The sequence below is a fragment of the Ammodytes marinus genome (genome assembly GCF_949987685.1).
Source record: "Ammodytes marinus genome assembly, chromosome: 15".
NCBI classification, from domain to species: Eukaryota; Metazoa; Chordata; class Actinopteri; order Uranoscopiformes; family Ammodytidae; genus Ammodytes; species Ammodytes marinus.
Genome location: NC_137219.1, coordinates 7,724,571 through 7,746,590, shown reverse-complemented (window position 1 = coordinate 7,746,590; position 22,020 = coordinate 7,724,571). Strand labels below are relative to the sequence as shown.

The following is a 22,020-nucleotide window of genomic DNA, read 5'->3' as shown; positions in this document are numbered from 1 at the left end:
ACATAACATCCCTGCACCTTTTCTTTGCACACCTCCAAAAGTGACATAACAGGATGCGTCACTGAACGGCCAAGAGAGAGTTTTTTGATACAAGTGCTTCCTCCACACACACAACAAAAAGGCCTGACACAGTAACCCAAAACAGTCATCTGTTTCTCTGCTATGCCGGGGAAGAAAGGCCCTTGCTTAAAGATCAATATCCATTATAGCGAGCGCCTGTCTAACGAGCTGAATGGTGGGAGCTAACGGGAAATGCTCCCTTGCCCTCTCTACTGCCTCTTGTTGACACTAATGATACAGTGATAGGAAAGCTGTTTCTCCTTGCTGAGGCGATGAAACTCTGGAGAAGAATGAAAAATATCTATTTTTCTATATCAGATCAGATCAGGGCCTGTGCAGTATTTATTGCGTAAAAGTCAGTTTTTGGACTCAAGTGATGTTAGAGGTGTCTCTTAAGATCAACTCATTTAAGCAGTTGAGAGTTGCTCTTAAATGTTGCTGTTAAATGTAGTAGCTGGATGAATGGGTTAGCTAACACTCAGCAAGAAATATTTAACTCCTATGTTTGCTCTTTGGAGTGTAATTCTGAATTGCAGATTCTCAGAATAGAAGTTTTCCCCTGACTTATATTTTAATAAACTAGTTTGAAAAATTATTGTGATTGTGGGAAAGAAAACGCTCTAACCTCTAGACCTCCCTAAAAATGTGTTCATAATCGATGCCAAATATGGTTGAAATTGTTTCCAAGAAGATTTCTCAGAAGAACTACAACATCCCTTTTGACAACACTTCATTGAACTCATTATGACCCACCTGTCTTTGATTGAGTCCATTTTGTCCTGAACCTTCCCAGCGTACAGGTTGTTGCCGTCCACCAGCCGCTGTCCGCCCTGCAGAGCGCCGGCGATCTTGTCCTCGTTGGCCTCCATGGTGCTCACAAAGTCCTCATGCTTCTTCAAAGCTTTCTCTGCCCCGGCCAAGTTGTCGGGCTTGTCTATGTGGGCCAGAGTGTATTCCTGTGACAGAGAAGTAAAGCAAACAATTACCAAAGAGAAGAAGGAACATTCTCAAGACACACAATCAGCTGACCTCACAACCAGCTGACCTCAATATATGTCAAACATGCAGTGTGGTAACTGCATTCTTACATACCACATTCTTCTACCTGGAGTATCTCTAAGCCACTCATTAAAAACCTTTATAACCTTTATGGAAGCTTAAGCCTCTTCTGTGTGTAATAAATGTGTATGTTGGTGTCATGGTATCATCCACTAATCATATTATATCCCATATCTACCAAGTATGTTCTGCAAAAATTCCCTTTACACTCTGCACCTTTAACATAGGCTTACTCAACATAGGGTAGAACGGGGGAATGTGAGCCATCGGGTAATGTGAGACACCCCCTGTATCTAGGCAATGGAACACATTTTTGGTCACGTGAGATAAATGTTTTCAAGCCCCTCTCATTTCCCCTTGGCCATGAAAGAGAGGACCTCATGGTGTAAGCATGTTTTTTTCACAAAAATGTCTTTTTTGCATGTAAAAGTAAATTTTCTTGCTGTCAACTTAATCGATTGTTGTGCCAAAGCAAATTGATTCAGGTAGAAGAACTTCTATCATACATGTTTATGTCATGTCATGTCATGTTGATGAACTACCAACATATGAAACCATGTGATGATGATAACTGAAGATTAGCCTGATTTGCTGAGAGAGGTAGTTTTATCTCAAATTGTGGCAGTGGGGTAAAGTGAGACAAATACAGTGGGGTAAAGTGAGACAGTGTCTGTGCCCTCTTTTAATGAATCCATTATATTTGAGGTAGCAAGGAGACTAGTTTGAATAAGACAAAAGACAATTTGGCCTGTAGGTGGGGGTTGATGGTTGAAGGGGTGTCATCAAGGGCATGGTTTGGCACGTATGTATGTGGGGGGGCAGGAGGGTGACCTTTAACATCAATAGACTCTAAGTAATATGTCTTTATTCAATGAATGATCCCAATAAAACAAATGCAGAAAAATATTAATCAAAGACTCAAAAGATGAAAAATGACAGCTGGGTCTAGTCTTGTGTTCTGAGTCCCAGGCTGTTCTAGCTGGTTCTGATTGTTCTTTGCTCTGACCCCCAGACACTAGCTGGCTATAAGGGTCCTGTGTTCTGACCCCCAGACTGTGTTTTAATCTAACTGGTTCTATCTGTCATTTGAATGTTAATTATTGAATATGAATTATATGGTGTATTTGATCAGAGTTACTTTCAAGTGTTTAGAAAATGTTTTTCTTAATTGACCAAACCCCATGATTCTGTTACTAGTCCGACATTAGTTTTGGAATATTTGGTTTTCAATCTAGTTGTCAGGATTCTAACTGTTACAACATAGTTGTTATGGTAGTTTCAGAGTGGAAAAAGTAAGTGGATCAGTTTACCCCATTGATTTCTCTGGTCCGTCTCAGTTTACCCCACAGCTGGGGTAAACTGAGACACAAGACAACTTTTTTTTAAAACAATCATATTTTCACTGCCCTTTGTCATGAATAAATTGCCAACAGTACCTGGTTGTTGAGGATGGCCTCTACTGCCTTGCAGTCCCTCATGAACTGCTGGAAGCCCAGACCCTGGTCCAGGAAGTTCTTGCGGCTGTCCCACATCTTCTGCAGCTCATGCCAGCCGCGGTCCAGCCCGTTCAGCCTCTGCTCCAGCTGCTGGTACTGGGGATCGTGCTCTTGACCCTGGGTGACCTGAGCCCCGGTGTCCCTCACGCGGATAAAGTCTTCCTCGTGGTTCTTTATATCTTCTCTGACTGCGTCGTGAAGGCTGAGCTGCTCCTCGGCCTCTGGCAGTGTGGCGGGCACTTCCTCTGACGCCACGGCCTTCTGGGTCTTGAAAAGCCAGGACTGGAAGTCATCCATGTCCTGGAGGAAGGTCTGCAGCTTACTGACCTCACCCAAAGAGTCCTCTCTGTCCTTCAGGGTCCTTCTCAGAGTGTCCCAGGCCTCCTCCAGCTCCCCTCTGCGGGCTAAGATGTCATCCGCGTTCTCCGGGTGATCTATAGCCAACTGGTCGGCTTCAGATCTCAGGAAGGTGAGCTTGGTTTCGATGGCGGCCAGATCTCTCTCCATGCCAAAGAGTTTCCTCTGGATGGTGATGACAGCTGCCAGGTCATTGCCCAGGTCCTGTGTGGACTCGATCACCCGTGTCTTGTCTTTGATCCACGTCCCCGTCTCGTCACACTCCAGCCCGTAGCTGTGCAGACTGACGGCAGAATCCACTTTCCTCTTCTTGTCCTCAACCATGGCCTTAAAGGCCTCCCATCTGAAACACAAGTTTAAATCACTTATGGTCATCTTAGCGTGTGTTTTATATCCTACCATGAGCAAACTAAATATACTTTTCAGACTGTGGTCACACTTTATTTTACAGGTTTGTTACTTCCTAAGAACCATATTACTTCATTCTAATTATAGGTGAAATTATCATATCCATGGAATAACTGCTTTATTTACTGTAAACTCAAGAACTTTGTTATGATTTATTTATTATTCTATCATAATTGGAAACATTATTCTCCACATAGTATGCTTCCCAGCAGACATATTTCACATTCCTACATGTCCAGCTGACCTGCTGTGCGCTGACTCAAAGAGCTTGCTAGCAATTCACTGAACAAAATGTCTACACCAAATGAACACTGTCTCTATTCTATTCTATTCTACTCTATTCTATTCTATTCTATTCTATTCTAAGTGCTAAATTACTTATTTAAGGAAATTAAAGACCTGTAAAAGAAAGTGTTGTGTAATATTTGCCATGTATCTCAGGTGCAACAATGAAGGATGTGTTAGAAATATTGATGCACTAATAAACATTAACATTTATGACAGGTACAATGAACAGATAATAAAGTTAAAGCACCTCTTATTCAGTCGCGCCTGACATTCTTTGACCTCCTTGGTGCGAGGGTGTCTGCTGTCCTCCAGCTGTTTCACGGCTTTGTTGACGTCATCCACCCTCGACTGCATATTCGCCATATCTTGAGCCAGAATGCTCAACCTAAAAGACGAGTGCGGGTTAAAATTAAAACTGTTCATGAGGCATAAATACACGGAAACTACACCTGGAACGAAATAAAAGCTACAGAGACCCAGAGAGCTATGACCAAACAAAGTCATAAATAATCCAAGTCCAGACACTCAATGTTTGTTACATAAATACGTATAAAAAGGCTTTTTATTCATATGGCTAGACACATTAAAAGTATGCCAACGTGTGGAGGCTTGAGCCTTCTTCAGGATGTAATAAAATTAAAGATAATTCCGGGAGAATCAAGTTAGTTTTTTGTAACTTAACATCGATTTGTTAGAAGTATCATTTCCAGATCTTGGTGAAATACAAATACAATATTAAATCTAGACATGCACAATATCAATTCAGAGTGCATGATATCATCATTTGTTCTGCGTACCTATTCTGTACCACTTCCAGATCCTCCAGCTTCTCAGGCACCTCCAAGCCTACCAACCACGTCTCCTTCTGGCCCATCCACAGCTCGCAGGCGTCCGTCTCGCTGAAGATGGTGTACAGGGCCATGGCGTCATCCAGCTTCTTCTGCCTCAGGTCGGCCAGAGCCATGAGCTCCATGTACAGGTCCTTGATGTCCTTCAGACGTCTCTGGATATCCGGGGTGTTCTGCAGCTCCTCCGGCAGTGCATTGGCCTGTTTGGACAGAGCGTCTATGGTGACTCCGTTCTTGATTGTCTCGTTCCTCAGGTTTCCATGCTTTTTACATAGCCTCTGTGTGGTGTACTCGTCATGGCCCACATCATCGCTGCTCATCTGCCTCTTGGCCTCCAACAGCCAGGCCTTGAGGTCATCGGCGTCTCCCTGGAACTGGAAGAACCTCTGGGTGTCCTGGAGGTTCTGCTTCCTAAACGCGGCCAGCTCCTCCAGCTGCTGCCACTGTCGCCTGATGTCGTCCATGCGTTCCTGGACCTTCGGGGAGCCAAAGTGCCCGGCTTGGATCATATTGTCTCCTTCAGTCAGGATCTGTTCAAGGTTGGCGCGTCGTGCCCCGAGTTCGTCCTCGAAGGCACTGTGTTTTGTTTGGAGCACCAGCACCGAGGTCAGGTCCTTGCCGTAGTCCAGCGAGGAGAAGATGTGTTCCTTCTCCCGGACCCAGCTCTCCAGCTCCGCCGTCTCCCACAGGAAGTACCAGAAACGACGCGACTGCTCCAGGCGAGCTCTCCGCTGGGCCGCCAGGGCACACAGCTCCTTGTAGCACATGTCCAGGTGCTGCACCCGGTCACGGATCACCTGGGGATCGCATGGCTTGTAGTCTAGGGGGGGGGGGAATGGGAGAATTTTATCATTAAAAATATAAAATCGATCTATTTAGAGTTGTCATCCCTAATAAAATCAGGAGCAAAGGGCCTGAAAAGCCACTGCACTTACTATCTCCATTGGCAAACTTGAGAGCAGCTGCACTTGCGTTCTGTACTCTGTCTGCCTGCAGAGCGATGTCGTTCTCTAACAGAGCGTGTTTCTGCAACAAGTCTTCCACTTCCAACAGGTGTTTCCCAAAGTCAGGAGACAGAAGGCGAGCCTAAAGAAAGGATACAAACAATCTGATTAGTTTAGCGTCTAGAAAAAGTATCCTAACAGTTGATGACCATTGCCCGTGCTGTACCTTCATTTCGTCCATCCAGCCGATGATGTACAGCATCTCCTGGAAGATCCTCTGCAGAGTGAGGTTCTTGTCCAGACGTCCTCTACGAGCCTTCAGCAGCTCCTGCAGGTAATCCCACAGACGCAGCACGTTGTCTTTCCGCACGTCGATGCGTTTGGCGTCGTGGTAACGCTCAGATTCCAGCTCCTTGGAGATGTCCACCAAGGCCTGGACGCGCTCCTCGTACGCAGCGATGTCCGTCTCTATGGCGTCGTGCTTCTTCTTCGCCGCCTCCACCGCCGACAGGTCGTAGCCAAAGTTATCCTAAGGAGAGGAGAGGGGATTAAATAGATTTTTATTTTTTATTTTTTTCACCTTTATTCTTCTAGGCTAGTCAGTCATTACGAACAAGGTCTTATTTAAAATGGCAGCCTGACAAAGATAAATGAAGTGGCAAAATTCAAGTGAGCACTTTTACTTTTTTATAATTGAATAAAATAGGAACATTTCGATACTAATACTTCTGGTCTTTTTCGATGCACTTTGACTTTCACTTGAAGGTGAAATAACAATAATTGCTCTGAATTTTAAAATCTACCTTGTTTTTCCCCTTCTTACTTTCTGAGCAAAGAAATGTGCTATTTTTGTTCTTGCATCTGACACCTTTCAGTGAGTGTCATCTCTCCCCTTTTTCATCTCTCATCATGACTAATTGGGTGTGTGCAAACCACCTGCCGTGTCAATTAATTCATGAAAATACTGTAACAATCTGCTATGTTAAACAGCGCTTGTCATTGGAGTGACATTTTGTAGTCTAATTGAGGCCGAGACACTTAATCAAATATCCTAAAATAACATCCTATAATGTGTATAATAGTTTATTCGTTTTTTACCTGAGCCACTAGTCTCTGGTTCTCCAGTAGCCAGGTCTCCCTCATGGCAGCCTTCCTGTCAAACCTCCTGGCCATCTGCTCCAGCTTCTCCTGTCTGATCAGCTCGTCTCTGAGGACACGCTCCCGCTCGTGCTCCGCCCGCTCCAGACGCTCCCAGCCCTGCACACACACACATACACACACACACGCACACGCACACACACACACACACACACACACACACACACACACACACACACACATAATGAGACGCATCATGAGGGGGGTTGGTTAGTTTTCACATGGGGGGGTTAATAATAGCCATGTGATACTTCTCTCAATTTACAATTTACAAAGCTCTTTGCTTGAACGCGTCAACAAATACAGGTCAAAGTCAGCTAGAGAACAAGTAAAATTGCCAGGTATGAAGTGGTGTGTTGAAAGACGCGGCAAGTTTTTAGTTAAAAATGATGGGATGCTGTATTCACTCACTGCATTGCCTTTATCTGAAGGACTGTACAATGAGGGTTGAACTAGCACTTATTTTCGTTATCAAGTCATGTGTCAAAATTTAAAATGAAAAAAATTGTCGAAAATGCATCACATCTTCAGAAAGCCCAATATGACTCAAATGACTTTTTGTGTCCAACTCATTGTGCAAAACTCCCAGGTAATACATTTTATTTCAAAGATTTTGAAACATCAAAATTGTTGCAGGTTTACCCACTAAATGATTGATTACATTTTTTTTCTTAGAGAGACTTACAATACCGGTGAATATAATTCTTATTTTGACATCCCACTCCTCTCTTGAGCTGATAATGACGTGTAATTATTGGCATTTTTATTTTCTTGCCCCAGCAGTAACTGTCAGACCTTAATTTTCCTCAAGGGATGGCTGTTATCGTACAATTTACTGAATTGCACTAAAGTGTCTCCAGTAATAGTTCAATTTATTTGTGGTTTAACTGTTGCCTCTGGATTGTGCTCTGCAAATGAATGCAATTTGTCTATCTAACTGAACTGAAAGCCTGGGCTTAAATAGGATTAAATAAGTGTATACTTCTTCCTGCTCCTTTTCAGGCATATCTCAGAAATACAGATAATTTGTTTTCTTTTTTTTTTTTTTTTTTTTTTTTTGTGAAAACATAATTTGTTTATTGTATTTCCATGCTTTTCATTTTGTTTTGTATGTTTGATATGTCTGAAATAAATTGAATCAAATCAAATCAAATCAAATCAAAACCACAGTCTGTTAGCATGCTGGTCAAAAAGAGTGAAAATCTTTATATGGAAAGCCAAAAAATGTTCTATGGCTGAAGTAGTTGATTGTTCAGGTGTTGATTATTTTGCAAAAATACCAAACACTCCTTAGTAACAAGCTAACAGTTGAGATTGCTTTTTTTTAGCTTTTGTTTGTCTTATGACTTAATAATTCATCAATCAATCGAGGAAATATTTGGCATAAACATGATTTCCCATCTCACCCTGTTGATGTCTGCGACCAGGGCTCCCTCTTTAGGCGTAAAGACCCTCTGGTTGTTGGCCCTCATTCGACTCTGGATGGTGAAGAGCAGTACCTCCAAGTTTCCCTTCTCCCCAAACCTGAAATAAAACACATACAAAGTCACATAAAAAGGTTTTACTTTAACATAGTAGCTTAAGTAAATCACTTATAGGGATGGGCGGACATAAGATTTTAGCGAAATCTTGAGGAAAAAACAAACAAAAAAACAGTAATAACCTGTTGATTGTGGTGAATTTCCATTGTTGGGATAACCATAAATATTGACATGAGTGGCTTTAAAAAGCTGTCTAGCTCACTTATATACAGCCTTACAGTACATTAATATTCAGATTTATTTTGAATAGCCTCAGGAGGGCGCTGCATTTAATGAAATTTCCTTTGTATCAATCACTGAAAAGGTTGTGTCACGAGTTTTCTTTCTCTCTTGAAGATAAAAAAAACACAGAACTAAGACAAACTAATCTGAACAGCAATAGGCACAGTGTAGTTTCAGCATAATGGGGGAGGGTGTGTCTTGGCTCCACTCACTTGGGCGGCTTCTCTACAGTGCGGTAGGTGTTGAAGGCCTGAAGCTGCTGCTGTACTCCACTCAGCGAGTTGGCGAGTTTCCGGTTGTTCAGCACAATGATGGTCTGCTCAATCCACGTCAGCAGATCTGAGGCCAGCGTCTCGTACTTATCGATCATCTTCTCCGTCTCAATGGCATGATCCAGAACCTGTAGGACAGTTTACAAAGACAATGTGGCTCAACAAACCCAATACACAATAGTGACATATGTGTGGCGCCATCTCTCCACCTCACCTTTCCAACTCTCTTGCCCTCGACAGCGAGTTGCTTCATCTTCGAGAAGTAGTGGTAGAATGCAACAACGTATGTGATGATGGACTTCTCATCGGGGTTCTCTGTGAACACATCTATACAAAAGAGAACAGCAGACACAAGTCAGCCACGGCCAAAAAGCCAGACACAAACACAATGCTTTTAAAGGCTCATAAACATTTATATTTTCTAAATGAAGAGGCACAGTCTCCATCAGTCCACTCGCCTTCGGGGTCTAACAGTTTGGTGACGCCAAGCTTTTGCTCTGCTACGTTGAAGGCATTCTGGAGGTTGTGGGTCGGGTTGGACTTTTTCAGTGTGCCATAGTCCAACAAATCTGGCCTAACAGAGAAAAAAAGATGGAGAGGGTAAAAATTAAAAAAGAAAGAAGCAACAAGACAGCGATATATAGTGAAAGAGATAGAGGAGGAGAGACACTGTGCAGACGGGTTTTCCTGTGTTGTTTACATTTCGGAGCCCGGTGAGAGTGGATTTGGCCATTCATCTTTCCTTACCGGTGTTTGTGTATGAGAGCGTTGAAGGCCATGCCGTCCTTCCAGCAGGTGGTGAAGTTTGTGATGTTGACATTGGGATACCTGCAAAACAAAGCAGCCAAGGTGACGTCAATGACTGAACATGAGAACAAGAGAGACAACGCTGCTGAGGAGCTTCTGGTTTAAATCACTGTCTCGGTTCTGTTCTGCTTCTGGACTGCGTGTAATGAAGAGCCACTTACAGCGTTTCTGCAGCTTAAAAGCTTGCATTGATCTTCTCATCCAACCCTCAGCCAGATAGCAAATAACCGTGTTTTCCAAAAATATCAAACTATCTACGAACTACGCTCTAACCTACCCGATTACATTTCTTATTGATTTGTATGGAAAAATGGTCTCGCTTTTAGTTCAATGAAACATTTTAAATGAATCACTATGATGAAATGAAAAACAATGGTGATCGTGATCATAAAAAATAAAGAACTCAAAACATCAAATTGAACATGTAAAGAATGAATAAATCACAGCACAGAGTAGCATTGGACAATATATCAAAAAATGTACGCAGTTTTTAAGCGGTGTGTTCTTAAATCAGACACGAAATAAAATGCATTATTAAAGAATAAAAGCTGTGCACAATAGTTAATTCTCACACTACAGCCATTCCCAACGGAAGTATTCACAACAGCTTGGTGATGCTAAAGGTCGCGCCTCCCACTTACCCTGCCGTTTTCATCTGACACCACAGAAGGAGAGCGTCTTTGGCTGAGCGTGTCTGCTTCTGGTCTGCCTGGCCTGTTTCCACAATGATGTCCTGGATCTGATGAAGATGATGAAAAAAAAACACACATCAACAACAACAACAACAACAACACACACAGCTGGATGGTTAATAATGCAACTTGACTAATGACTGTGAGGTTCGCAATCAAACACGGACAATTCACAGAAGAGAACAAATAGCAACGTGTCGCTAACAAGAAGTGGCACAAATGCATCATTGATTACAGCTAACAGAAATAATTTGGGGGGGGGGGGGGGGGTTGTGATGTGGACAACAAAACGGATCACAAGTGATATAGCATCAGTCTCATTAGCCTTAGTGGATTATAACAAATCTAAACCTAGTGTCCAGCTGATAGAGAAGGAGGGCTGGTAATCATTGAAGTTCTTATTCTCCCACACGGTGAGCCAGTAATTAGAGCAGTGATGAGATCTGAGAGACAGGCCCAGAGAGAGAGAGAGAGCTAAATTTAGCCAGCTTTGGTTCTCCTTGCTTTATGCAGAGTGAAAGGATACAGACACGACCAAGTCAACTCCTTTCTTTCCTGCTTCCTTTTATTTTTATTTTTTTTCTTAAAGGCTGAATAATGCAGGAGGCCATATTGTTTGAACAAACGTGTCTAAAAATAACAGTGTGGCTGTCAAATTAAAAATAAATATGTGCCCCCTCCAAGAAAGATGAAAAAGTCATACAGACATGTTCTGATGTTCACGATGTGATTCTAACAGCAGATAATAATGTCTGAAACCTGGAGGCGTCTCGTTCGAGGAAAAAAGAAGGGGGAAAAAAGTCAAAAACAGCCCCAAGGCTGCGAGTTGAGACTGTTTCTGTGAGACTAGCACTGAATAATCCCAGATTCGTCTGTCAATCACAGCATTTTGTTGACTTTGCAATGTAGTCACGTTGTACTAATATACTAGCAAGTGGTAGAATAATCATATAGACATGTACTAAAAGTCATTGCACTTCCATATTTGAGCTTTGGTCGGGCTGCACCTATGACCATTATCAAATCATTATCACGTGTTTCTAATCATAGCATTAGAAAATAACTGCAAACATGACTCTTCTCGGCTTCCGTACTTAAGAATGTAATTTACCTTTCGTTCTTTTAGGTATACAGTATATATTTATTTTTAAATATCTCAGAATAATTTCCTTCTCTGTTTGTATTGTTCGTTGAAGTGCTTTAACATGTAAAATTCCTCTCAAGGGATCAATACATCAAGTCCTACCGTACTTTGATGTATATTGGAAAATAAAATATTTTTGTAGGACGAGAGAACAGAGTGAAGTCCAACGTATTGTATTGAGGCAGTCATTAAAGTGTGCAGCAAATAGAAAAGGTGGTCTAAGTTTACCTGGAAGCGAAGGATGATGGTCCAGATGAGGCCGAGGATGAGGCGATGGTTGCCGTCAACGATGTCGTGGGAGCCCATGTTCTCCAGGTGAACCCTCTGCTCTTTGAGGAACTGCAGAGCCTTGTCCACGTTCTCCAGACAGTGGATACGCATTCGGCCCTTTGTGGGTTTTGGCTAAAGACGCAAATTAGAAAAACATAAAAATGGAGAATAAGATTAAATCAAAGGTGACCACAGTAAGACAGAGGGATAACACTAAGCTTATTAAAGGAGAAGTAGGTGATATTTCTTTGTTAATATACGTGTTAAATCACTCTATATTCATACAGCAATCCTTTAGACAGTATGCACAGTTCATAACTAGTTCAGAATAACTAGTTCATAGCTTTGCAGTAATTGCCAGATACAATTTTGAGTATCCATCGATGACTGGCTGCTCGCCATCGCAGCACTATCTGATTAAGACGGCTGCACGTTCATGTTGCGGTGAAGTAGGGACGAGGGAGGGGACTGCTAACTGCAGTCACTGACAGGAAGTTAGCTAAAGGGACCGTAACACTTACTTCTCCTTTAAAAAGAATAGAAAAATAAAAACGTGGAGCCCCTTACCAGTCTTTCACCGGACAGCACCTCCAGCAGTTTGATGAGCATGCGTCCGTCCCGTAGGTCCAGGTAGAGGTCGGAGATGCGGCAGCCGACCCGGGACAGGATGGAGTTGACCCATTTTGTGAAAGTCTTCTTCTGAACAGCCTCGCGCTCATCTGATGGGAGGACAACGTTGAGAAAGAGCAATTGAGTTTGGTGAGTAATGAAAGAACTAACAATGAAAGAAAGGCATGACTGGAGCTGGTGGGGATTAAATGTCCTGCTAAAGGGCACTTGGAAGAATCTGATCAGTAGAGGAATAGGTTTATTGGTTAAGTAGGATTTCACATAACAAGTAATCTGCCGTGGTACTTGCAAAGCCATGAGTAAGAGAAAGAAAAAAGAGAGTGCAACAGTCAAGAATTATAACGACATGGAAATTTCCATATCGTACCATGAGCAAACAAATCAAAACTAAATTTACCAGGATATCTGCCATTGTTACTGAGCTCAGTTTTCCAAGAAGACATGTTAACTTCAAACAGTTGCTCTGGCCTATGGTCATCCATGTAATCCATCCATGTCCAGAACTAAAACTTCAATCCACTAAATCTAATGGTCAACCACATCCCTTTGTGACAGTGGTATGGAATAGGGACACGTTAAAATGACAAAAGCAGGAGGGAGCCATTATTTGTCACTCCTGCGTTGACACACTTGACGATAACTCAAATGGACAGACTTTGAGCTGACAGGCCTGCTTGCAAGTTTGTTACACACACCAAAGAAAAAAGACTCCCTAAAGAAAAGCTCCACTATAACTATCTGTCACCCTCCTAGCAGAGTAGATAGAGAAGTGGTGCTGCATTATACACAAACATGGTCCCTGCATAGTTTGACACTCTGAATGTAGACAGTGTATACAGAAATTCTTCGACTGCAATTTTTCCTGAAAAACTCAGAAGTGACGGGGCAGAGAGATGCACAGAGTGTGAGCGTCGGGCTTGGAGGATTTGTTTTTTAGGGAGAGGGAGGCTGAGCGCTGCCTACGTGGTGACACATCTTATTTAAAATCATCTCTCAATGCGTGGCTGATGTGCCTCCCACTCAGCAGTGAAAAATAAAGCCTATTTTAATGGGACCATATGTCAGCATGACCCAATGTTCTGTACAGCCAATGTTTGTTTTGTTTGTGAAAGGTAGGAAAGAGGGAGGTCGGAGTGGGTGTGTGTTTGTGACCAAGGGGTTGTTGTATGTGCATTTAGTATTACCTGCTCACAATCTACCTGAATAAGAATTGATACGTGCTGAGCAGGACACTTTGCAGTTATTCCAACTCATCAGTGCTTCCTTATGAACACACTATTTTGCAGCATCACTCCTTATAAATGATCTCAGACATATTGCTGGCATTTCTCTACTCCATGCACACTCCTAACGATATATAGAGCGGTCGATTTAATGATCTAGGCTCCAGAGGCAACAACATCCCAGAGGAGGGAATGGAAAAAACATCACGGAAAAGTGCCAATTTAGCTCATACGCTAAAAAGATGTTTTAAAAATATTTCTACTAAAGACTAAATCCCCCATCACTATATTGAGAAGCTTATATGTTTTATTTACAGAGTATTCAGATGCTTAAGTATCATTAAAATCAATGTCAAAATTGGAAAAACAAATAATAGTAATGTAAGGTAATTTTTTCATAAACATGGCAACATTTCACTGGTTCCAGCTTTTAAAATGTGAATATTTTGGGGATTTCTGATTTCTATTTGTAAAAAAAAAAATATTTCCAATATTTGCTTACATTTTGTAGACCAAACTATTAATCTGATTGATCCGATCTGAAATAATAAAATTAAATAGTTTAAACATGTAATTTTTAATTGAAGCTTTAAGTCCTACTAAGAGTGTATTAGCATAATCTGGAGAAAAGGATGAGAGAAGGTCAATGCAAGTTGGCCACAGTTAAAGCTGGGGTATATGATTTCTGATTGGTCGAAGTTAACATGAGCTGTACACTTGACCAATCAGAGCGAGGCTCCGATTCTCTGTTCTTATTGGCTGTTGGGACTGTCCATTCACTTTGGCATAACTTTGTTGATGTAGAGCGTGTCAGGGAGGGACCATAGGGGAGGGACCAAAGAGAGCAAGTGGAGCGGTTGAGGTATCTGGATTCGAATCTCTATCCCAACTGCCATTTTCTCCCCAAATCCTCCACCCCAGCTTTAACTTGAATGCACCTTCAACTCTCAGTACACACACACACACACACACACACACACACACACACACAGCTACTACTTAAAGTTTATCAGGTCAGCCTCGGGTGATAAGACATATGAGACATTTCCCCCTCAGTCAACCCATCTTGGGATAAACGTGACTTCCCCTTGGTCCGCCGGCTCTGTTTATTTCTGAACCCAAAATGTGACTGCAAACTATGGAGTGCAAAGGACTGCATCCTTAATGACTGGTGTAATAAATGATTCAGGCCCAGAGGCTGTGTGGGAAAACAAGCAGGGAACAGCTAGAGAGAAGGAACAGAGGAAAAAGAGGGAAGACAGAAGAGAGAGTATGTTAAAGATATTGCCTTAGAGGTTAAGAAGGACACAATAAAAACGACGGCAAGTTACAGAGGGAGACAGAGAGACTGGAGCAAAGGTGAACCTGGGTAAGAAGAGAAGTTGAAAAAGAGGGCAGGTGAATGGAGAGTGACTGGGATGGTTCATTCTACAGGGAACATAGAACAAGATACATTCCCTTACAGTTTCTCCCTGACTGCTTAAAAAAAAAAGAGCCAGTAAGCACCAGCAGCTCCATGTTTGAGCATCATCACTGAGAAAGGAATCAGGATTCTATTGTGTGTAAAACACATGGCGCAGAATACAGTAAATAAATCATGCCTCACTCTTGATGCTCTCAGCAGAACAGCAGCACGCTCCGTCGACGTGGATGAAACCGCCGCATGAAAAAGTAATGGCCAATTAAAGACATGCAAATAAACTCAGAGCTCCAACAGGAATGTCAGCGCACATCTCATCACACCAAAACATTTTTTTTAAAAAGACGTCAACAAGGTGCGATGAAACTATTTGGGCAGCTGTCTCCAGAGGGGTTTTTAACAGTGACAGGTACAATTACAGAACATCCCTAAAATGTGTGCACGATTTCCTCCCGTATCACCACACTTATCACAAGACTTGGAGAGGAGACAGAGTGCACATACATGTATATGCTCCTGGGCCATTTACTTGGGAAGGAGGAGCGGGGAATGTTTCTCACAATGCACCACCGTCTCCAGATGAGTAGTTCGACAAACTTGATATGACACACAGCCCTCAGCGCCAGACTGGAGACTAAGTTCTGTTTTAGTTTTCAGTTCAGGTCCTTTAGAAAGAAATGTTGCACAGCTGAGCAGACAATCTATATAATATATTCACATTACACATCTCCTAAAGCCATCCCCAACATTATACCCTCTCATATTGTCTGCTGCCAAACAGTGGCAACAAGCAGCAAATACAGGACTATGACCCATTTTCCATTCACATATGAAGATTCTATTTTCTTTTCTTTAGAGACATTGAAAATATAGCAACCTGGTTTCTACATCTCTTGGCTGCTAAAATGTTGTGGACCACTAACCCAGCTAACTATCTTAAGCCACCATAGGCAAGTAAAACTGTAGCGAAAAGCTACATTTGTAATTTATTTACTGACTGATAGTGATAACACTACAATCATTTAGCTAAAAGAGAGGTTTGGCTTTTTTTCAACACAACACATTGAGGTACAGTTCATAAATAGGAAAGTAGCCGTGGTAGTTCATACGACAGGCTGACCATACTGTATGGGGAATGTTTGGTTGTACTCAGTGATCCATTGTCATACTGTCTTTCCACATGAATTAAATATCTCCGAGCAAGTGCAGCAGTCAGATACAGCATTCAACTTTTTTTTTCTCTTTGTGACACAGTCTTGTCACTACTTTTTATTTTTTCCCAACTTCCCCGGCTTCTTCCTCCTGCATATCAGTACAAGCTTTACTAAACATTCCTCTGTTTCACATGCTTTCACTCTGTACTGTCTCATCCACTCCAGTGAAAGCCCCATGACTTATTCATGCTGATGGATTTTCCCTGTTTACAGCCCAGGGGCCTCATTTATCAACAGTGCGTAGAAAAGGTTCTAAATTCACTCTTACGAATGAAATTTAGTATGTGCTTAAGTACAAAAAAATCGGTATTTATCAAACGTGCGCTGGCCTATCGTACGCACACCAGTAAGTCATCAATCTTGATAAATCCCACTTGTTCTTAAGTGTCATGCTCGTTCACGCTCAGCCCATTTGCATTCAGAAACGCCTCCAATTAACCATATATGGTCACAACACATCCCTTTATCAACCATCTGAATGTGTTTTACCCCTCTCCGCCACAATGGTAAAGAGCCGAGGGTAACGAAAAGAAACTTCTCCAACACAGAAATGGAAACCCTTGTAAACGAGGTTGAATCGAAGCAAAACATATTTTGTTGGCGCACTTAGCAGGCATTAAAACAAAAGAAAGCTTGCTGCATGGGAAAATGTGATATTTTCGAGCAAGTTGTAAGGCAACGGCATTGTTTGCCGCGATCTGACAACTTTACGTGCAGTCATTCATAAACTCTTTCAATAAAAAAGAGATGAAGATAAGCTCCTAACAACAATAGAGTTAGCCTACTAAGTGAAATGAGTGATTGGCGAGTCTGGCGAGTCACTGCGGCTCGTCCAGCTCACAGCTGAGTGCTGAGACGCACAGAGAGCATCGGAGGGATCCTCCGCTTCAAAACATGTAAACGTGACACATTTAATGAATAATCAATTAGAGCTTACCTAAAAATAAGTGTGCCATATAACTATTTATTGCATTTAGGATGTTAGCTCATTTGGACGCTGTTTTGACCGTCTGTTTTCATTGATGTATTGGCGATATTATATCTACTTCAGTTTCATTACTGAGTCGTGATCAGTGTTCTTAAAGAAACTTAGATTATAAAACAAGAGGTCCAAAACACAGATGATGATTAAACAAACAAATGTATGACTTTATATTACCCTAGAAATGCACGGGTGGATTTGACGCGTGGCGATTATAGATATAAAGAGAACGCTGGCGGTTCTAGTGTTAATGCAGACGTTGAAACTCTTAAATGCTTTGCTTTGTGCTTGTAATATCGCTATTCTACCACTAGATTATGTTCGTAAGCATGGTCAGAGTTGTGCTTACATTTACACAGATTCATAAGTCTAAGTACATTTTGGTAAATGCCATACTTTGCGTGGCAATCTTCTTACGCCCTACTTACGCACAGATTTGTGCGTAAGTACGGTTGATAAATGAGGCCCCTGGTTTGTCTTTTTATCCCAGAGTCAGCTCTCACTGGATGTGACCCGGTGTTGGTCATACATGCCTGAGTCATGGCATCTCCACGGCTACCTGTCCTGAAGGCATGAGAACCATGTTGTCATAAAACAGGACAGAGTTTGGACAAAACATCTGCCCTGTCTGCTTTGTTTACACGCTACATGTTTTCAGCTTTTGCTAAATGGACTCACATTCTGCAAGAGCTAAATATCAGATTATTGCACATTAGAAGGTTGTCAAGGTTTATTGATGCTGGGAAGAGCGAGACATGCAGTAGCCTACCAGTATTTTGACTTGAAGGATTAAAGGGGAACTGTAAAAAAGTTTTATAGTCAGAGAGAGCTGGGCAAAAATCCAATAATCCATCTCTTGAGTCAATATCGTTTAGGACAGAAGACTACAAGTTTGAAAATTACAAAAATCCTGGTTTGTTTTGTTAATGTTCGGTTTGAAAGCTTCTCACCTCTGTTGATGCTAGCGACTCAAGGCTACATTAGCTGCTACTAGCATAGCTCTCTTATATCTCTCACCAAACTGTTGGTGGTTGAGTTGAATTTTGGGTATTGTAGGGGGCACATTTTGAGGCGAATGCATGGAATAAAAAAGGGAGCTCTTTGCTTCTGCTATTGATTTTGATACCTTGCCAACAATGCTACATTAGTGGAGCAGTGGAGAAGGCTTTTATAGGAAGATGCATAAGGATATGGGAACTGCAAAACATGACAAGGCCCAAGCATGAATTCACAAATTTGAGGGTCAAAACTGGAGGGCAATTTTACAAAAAAAGAAAACAGGAGAAGAAGAAGGAATCAAAGACTTGAAGGGAAAGGTGTGCAGACTGAGCAACAGCTAAAAAGGTTAAAGGTCACGGTGTCACAAAAGACAAATAGACAATGTGGGAAAAGCACTTTCTAGGCCACCAGGGCAGCAGAAATACTCCACACCTAATGATTGTATCAAATTCCAAGAAAGAGAAAAAAGAAAACAGTTAAAATCGATAAATGCCAAACACAAGTTTTTCCCTCTCTTGCTCTATTAATAACTTTGTGTTATTGTTTGGCCGTCCAACTTGATTCTACTGCAGTCTTCACTGGATCTTCCTAACACCGGGTGCATAAGAAAAGTTAATAAAATATCCTGAAATGCAATTGGTGGATCAATAATACACTTGGCTCAGAACAACCGCTCTGATTTAGGGAAAGCTTCAGAGGTTGAGTTTAGTATCAGTTGCCTTTTGCAGTCTTCAGGATCCGTCGATACTTGACATCTAAGCAGAGGCAAGGAGAAGAAATAAAAGCACGTTTCCCTCTGTGTTCCTACATGGTTTCCTCCATTTTCTTCCTCTCACTAATGCACTCCTGTCATCAGGGAGTTGGATAGCATAGTGCAAGCTAACAAAAATCCACAGTGACGGCAAACCTCCCTCTTAAAACCTTAGTAGCCTGAGTTTTTTTCTTTTCTTTTTTTTTTAAAGAACGCCAACGCAATCATTCAGGAAAATGAGGTTGGAATCAAAACACACAAACATTTTGTCATTTGGAACAGTTTGCCAAGGGTAAGGGTCATTTGGGGAAGAGGTGAAGAGGTATCATTATGAATATGTTTGTCATCTTAAAGAAAATGATGCCCATAGGCGTGCATAACACTAGCCTAGCAATGAATGCCTTTGGAGGGAAGAAAACATTCCAACCTTTTTAAGGGTTCGTCTTTTGAATTATTCAGAGGCAAGTCAGTGAACAATTGGGGCAGAGCCACGGCTTCCTGAAAATAAATAAATTACATCACTATACGTTTAATAAAGGGCCCACCACGGCTATAGAACGCTTAGACTTTAGTTTTTGACGCCGGCAACTCACACTTGCTCCCATCATCGCGATCCCGTCCGGGGCCCGAACACACACTGTTGTTTGTGAAGGGAGGGGGCAAGTAGATTGGAAAAGTGCTCAAAGTGCTACCTCTCTTATCTGTGAGGCAGGAGAGGATGGACAAACACGCAAACACAAACACACACACACACACACACACACACACACACACACACACACACACACACACTGCTCTGCCCATCAGGACCCTCTGTACCTTGCAGCTGCCTGAAGCGTCCGTCCAGGATGGAGTTGAAACAGATGTTGGAGGTGCTGAAACTGAGCCAGCGTGCCCGCTTCATACTTTTGGAGGAAGAGGTGGTGGAGGAGGAAGAGGAGAGGACTTTGGCGGGGGGAGGGGGGTGGTGGGGAGGAGGGTGAGGGGCCCGCTGACGTCTGGGGGTAACGGAGGAGGACGAGGAGGAGGACGAAGAGGGGAAGGTGGAGACTCCCTGGGGTGACACAGCCAGCGGGACGTGCAGGAGGGTACCATTCCTTTCTGGTTCTTGCTGCTGCTTCCCTCCACCACCACTGCTGCTACTTCCTCTTGTCTTCTTCCTGCTTTCTTGTCTGTGGGCCCGGTGAACCGGCGGCGTGCTCCTACTCCGGCTACTGCTCATGCTGACCCTAACCGGGGCTTCTTTGTCTTTTTCCACATTTGCCCGGCTGGCGGCCTCCTTGGTTCCTCCAGTGCTGCTGCTGCCCCGGATGGCTGTGGCTGTCTCCCTGTTGCTGGCCTTCACGCTGAGCTTGACCTCTCTGAGCCGGGGTTGACTCATAGGGGCGGCGCGGAGCAGGCAGGGGCTGCTCATCTTCACCCCCCCACAATGACGCCGACAACAACAACAACAACAAAACGCAGCCCCGAAGCCAGGCAGAGGAGCTTGGCACTCCGCGTCTCTCCTCTCCTCCGTCTCTTGGCTCTCTGTCCTCTTTTCCAGAACCCACTTCTTGTGCTCACTCCCTCCCTACCTACCTCTCTTCCTCCCTCCCCTCCCCTCCCTCCCTTCTTTTTCTTCTTCCTCTTCCTTTCTCACTCTCTCCTCACCGCTGCCGTGACGCTGCCATGCCTCCACTCTCGGGCAGCACAAGGGCTCAGGCTCAGAGTGGTTTCTCTAGCCCCAGCCATGCATACAATATGTTTTCAATGTGTCCACGTGCTCCACTCCTCTGTATACAGCAGCACAGCAGCAGCACCCCCCCACGCAGTCGTGACATCACCCAGTGTGAAGAGCATGCATGAGCCCCACAGTTGTGATTTCCTGTGCCAATAATACGACATATTTTTTGGGTGTAATGTAAGCGGTGGGGGCAAGTGGCTGGGTATTCGAGCCGCTGTGTGCTCGCTTTCTGAAGGCACGCCGGGTGCATGTTTGGGAGTTCACAAGCTGTAAATTAAGCAGCGGGCGTCATTCAGAGCTTCTCTCATCTCTTGGCTCTCTCTTTACTTTCCTCCTCTCTCTCTCTTTCTCTTTCTCTCTCTCTTTCTCTCTCTCTCTTTCACTCTGACAGGAAGCGCTGATTGCATTACAGAAACATCAGCGCAGCAGCACTCTAACACAATATCACAAACACCCACACAGAAGCCTCCAAAAACTTAAAGAGACAGATAGAGACAGAGTCAGGAAAGTGGTGGGAGCGCTGCCTGATGAAAGATCCGGTCATGACTTTAAACATTTGGGCCAAACAGACGTACGGGTTTGATATGATGGACCGCTGGACTTTTTAGGTACAGACATTTTTGCCCCGTATACAGTGCTGAAAGCTGGCATTGAATGTTGACATTCATTTTCATTATATCAAACCCCATTTCTTTTGATACTATTCATGATCATCTTTTTCAGAAACAGCCATTCAGTGTATTTGCCTCTCTATTTCAGTCAGGCACACTTGCATAAAGGCATTGGAGTCTTTATAGCAAATGATTATGAGGAAACAAATAGAAGAACAAAATATCTTGGTAAAGTAAAGGACATTTAAAGATTAGCATGTAAGGATAAAGTTAAGCATAGGAGTTACAAAAGCTGCCTCGTACAACTGTACGATGTATGGATGGTACTGGTCACAGGAGAATATGTCATATCAGGTTTGGCTAAACAAGAGATTGTTGTTGGTGGGATCTATGCGCTGTTGTTTTTTATGATTAGTAAACAAAGGAAAAATATGGAATATAACCACCCTTATCATGTCGGTTCAAATCAGAAGCTTACCCTTTTTAATATTGGTAACATTCTTGTATAGCTGTGTGTGTTCAGACATTCAACATGTGCATTAAAAAGAGTGTGTAGAAGAAGTGAAACTCAGGCATCCTTTCCACTACCCAGAAGCCCCCTCTCCACATGGCCGTATTCATGTCATGTTACCACCTTGTGGCTGACCTCTCTTGTGTCTGCGGCTTTAACCGAAAATAATCACGGCCTGACCCTCAACTCCCCTTTTTTCTGTTGCACCTCCTTCCACCACAGAAACACTGCTATTTTAAAAAGCCCAAGCATGCGCCTCACAGGTGTGTCACAGCTTACCAACATAGCCAGAAATGTCAGAGATCTTTGCTATGGGAGACAGGCAGGGCAGCTGTCCAGATCGGTCATATGGTGGACATTCAGGGAATGTGCAAGCGATCTCAGTTACTT

General features: G+C 42.9%; 1 protein-coding gene across 1 annotated transcript in view; it reads right to left on the bottom strand.

Annotated features, from left to right (window-relative positions):
- Nucleotides 1-20,199, bottom strand: part of sptb (spectrin, beta, erythrocytic) — a gene marked incomplete at both ends in the record, with an annotated part of 36,550 nt that extends 16,351 nt beyond the window's left edge. Inside the window, 16 exons of the mRNA XM_080042883.1 lie at nucleotides 814-1,016; nucleotides 2,556-3,315; nucleotides 3,916-4,053; nucleotides 4,466-5,336; nucleotides 5,452-5,602; nucleotides 5,687-5,989; nucleotides 6,559-6,717; nucleotides 8,025-8,142; nucleotides 8,594-8,781; nucleotides 8,868-8,980; nucleotides 9,112-9,227; nucleotides 9,401-9,481; nucleotides 10,102-10,199; nucleotides 11,525-11,698; nucleotides 12,134-12,285; nucleotides 19,605-20,199. Of these exons, the coding sequence (XP_079899009.1) occupies nucleotides 814-1,016; nucleotides 2,556-3,315; nucleotides 3,916-4,053; nucleotides 4,466-5,336; nucleotides 5,452-5,602; nucleotides 5,687-5,989; nucleotides 6,559-6,717; nucleotides 8,025-8,142; nucleotides 8,594-8,781; nucleotides 8,868-8,980; nucleotides 9,112-9,227; nucleotides 9,401-9,481; nucleotides 10,102-10,199; nucleotides 11,525-11,698; nucleotides 12,134-12,285; nucleotides 19,605-20,199 (4,220 nt within the window). The remainder of the gene's footprint in view (nucleotides 1-813; nucleotides 1,017-2,555; nucleotides 3,316-3,915; nucleotides 4,054-4,465; nucleotides 5,337-5,451; nucleotides 5,603-5,686; nucleotides 5,990-6,558; nucleotides 6,718-8,024; nucleotides 8,143-8,593; nucleotides 8,782-8,867; nucleotides 8,981-9,111; nucleotides 9,228-9,400; nucleotides 9,482-10,101; nucleotides 10,200-11,524; nucleotides 11,699-12,133; nucleotides 12,286-19,604) is intronic.
- Nucleotides 20,200-22,020: the final 1,821 nt, after the last annotated feature.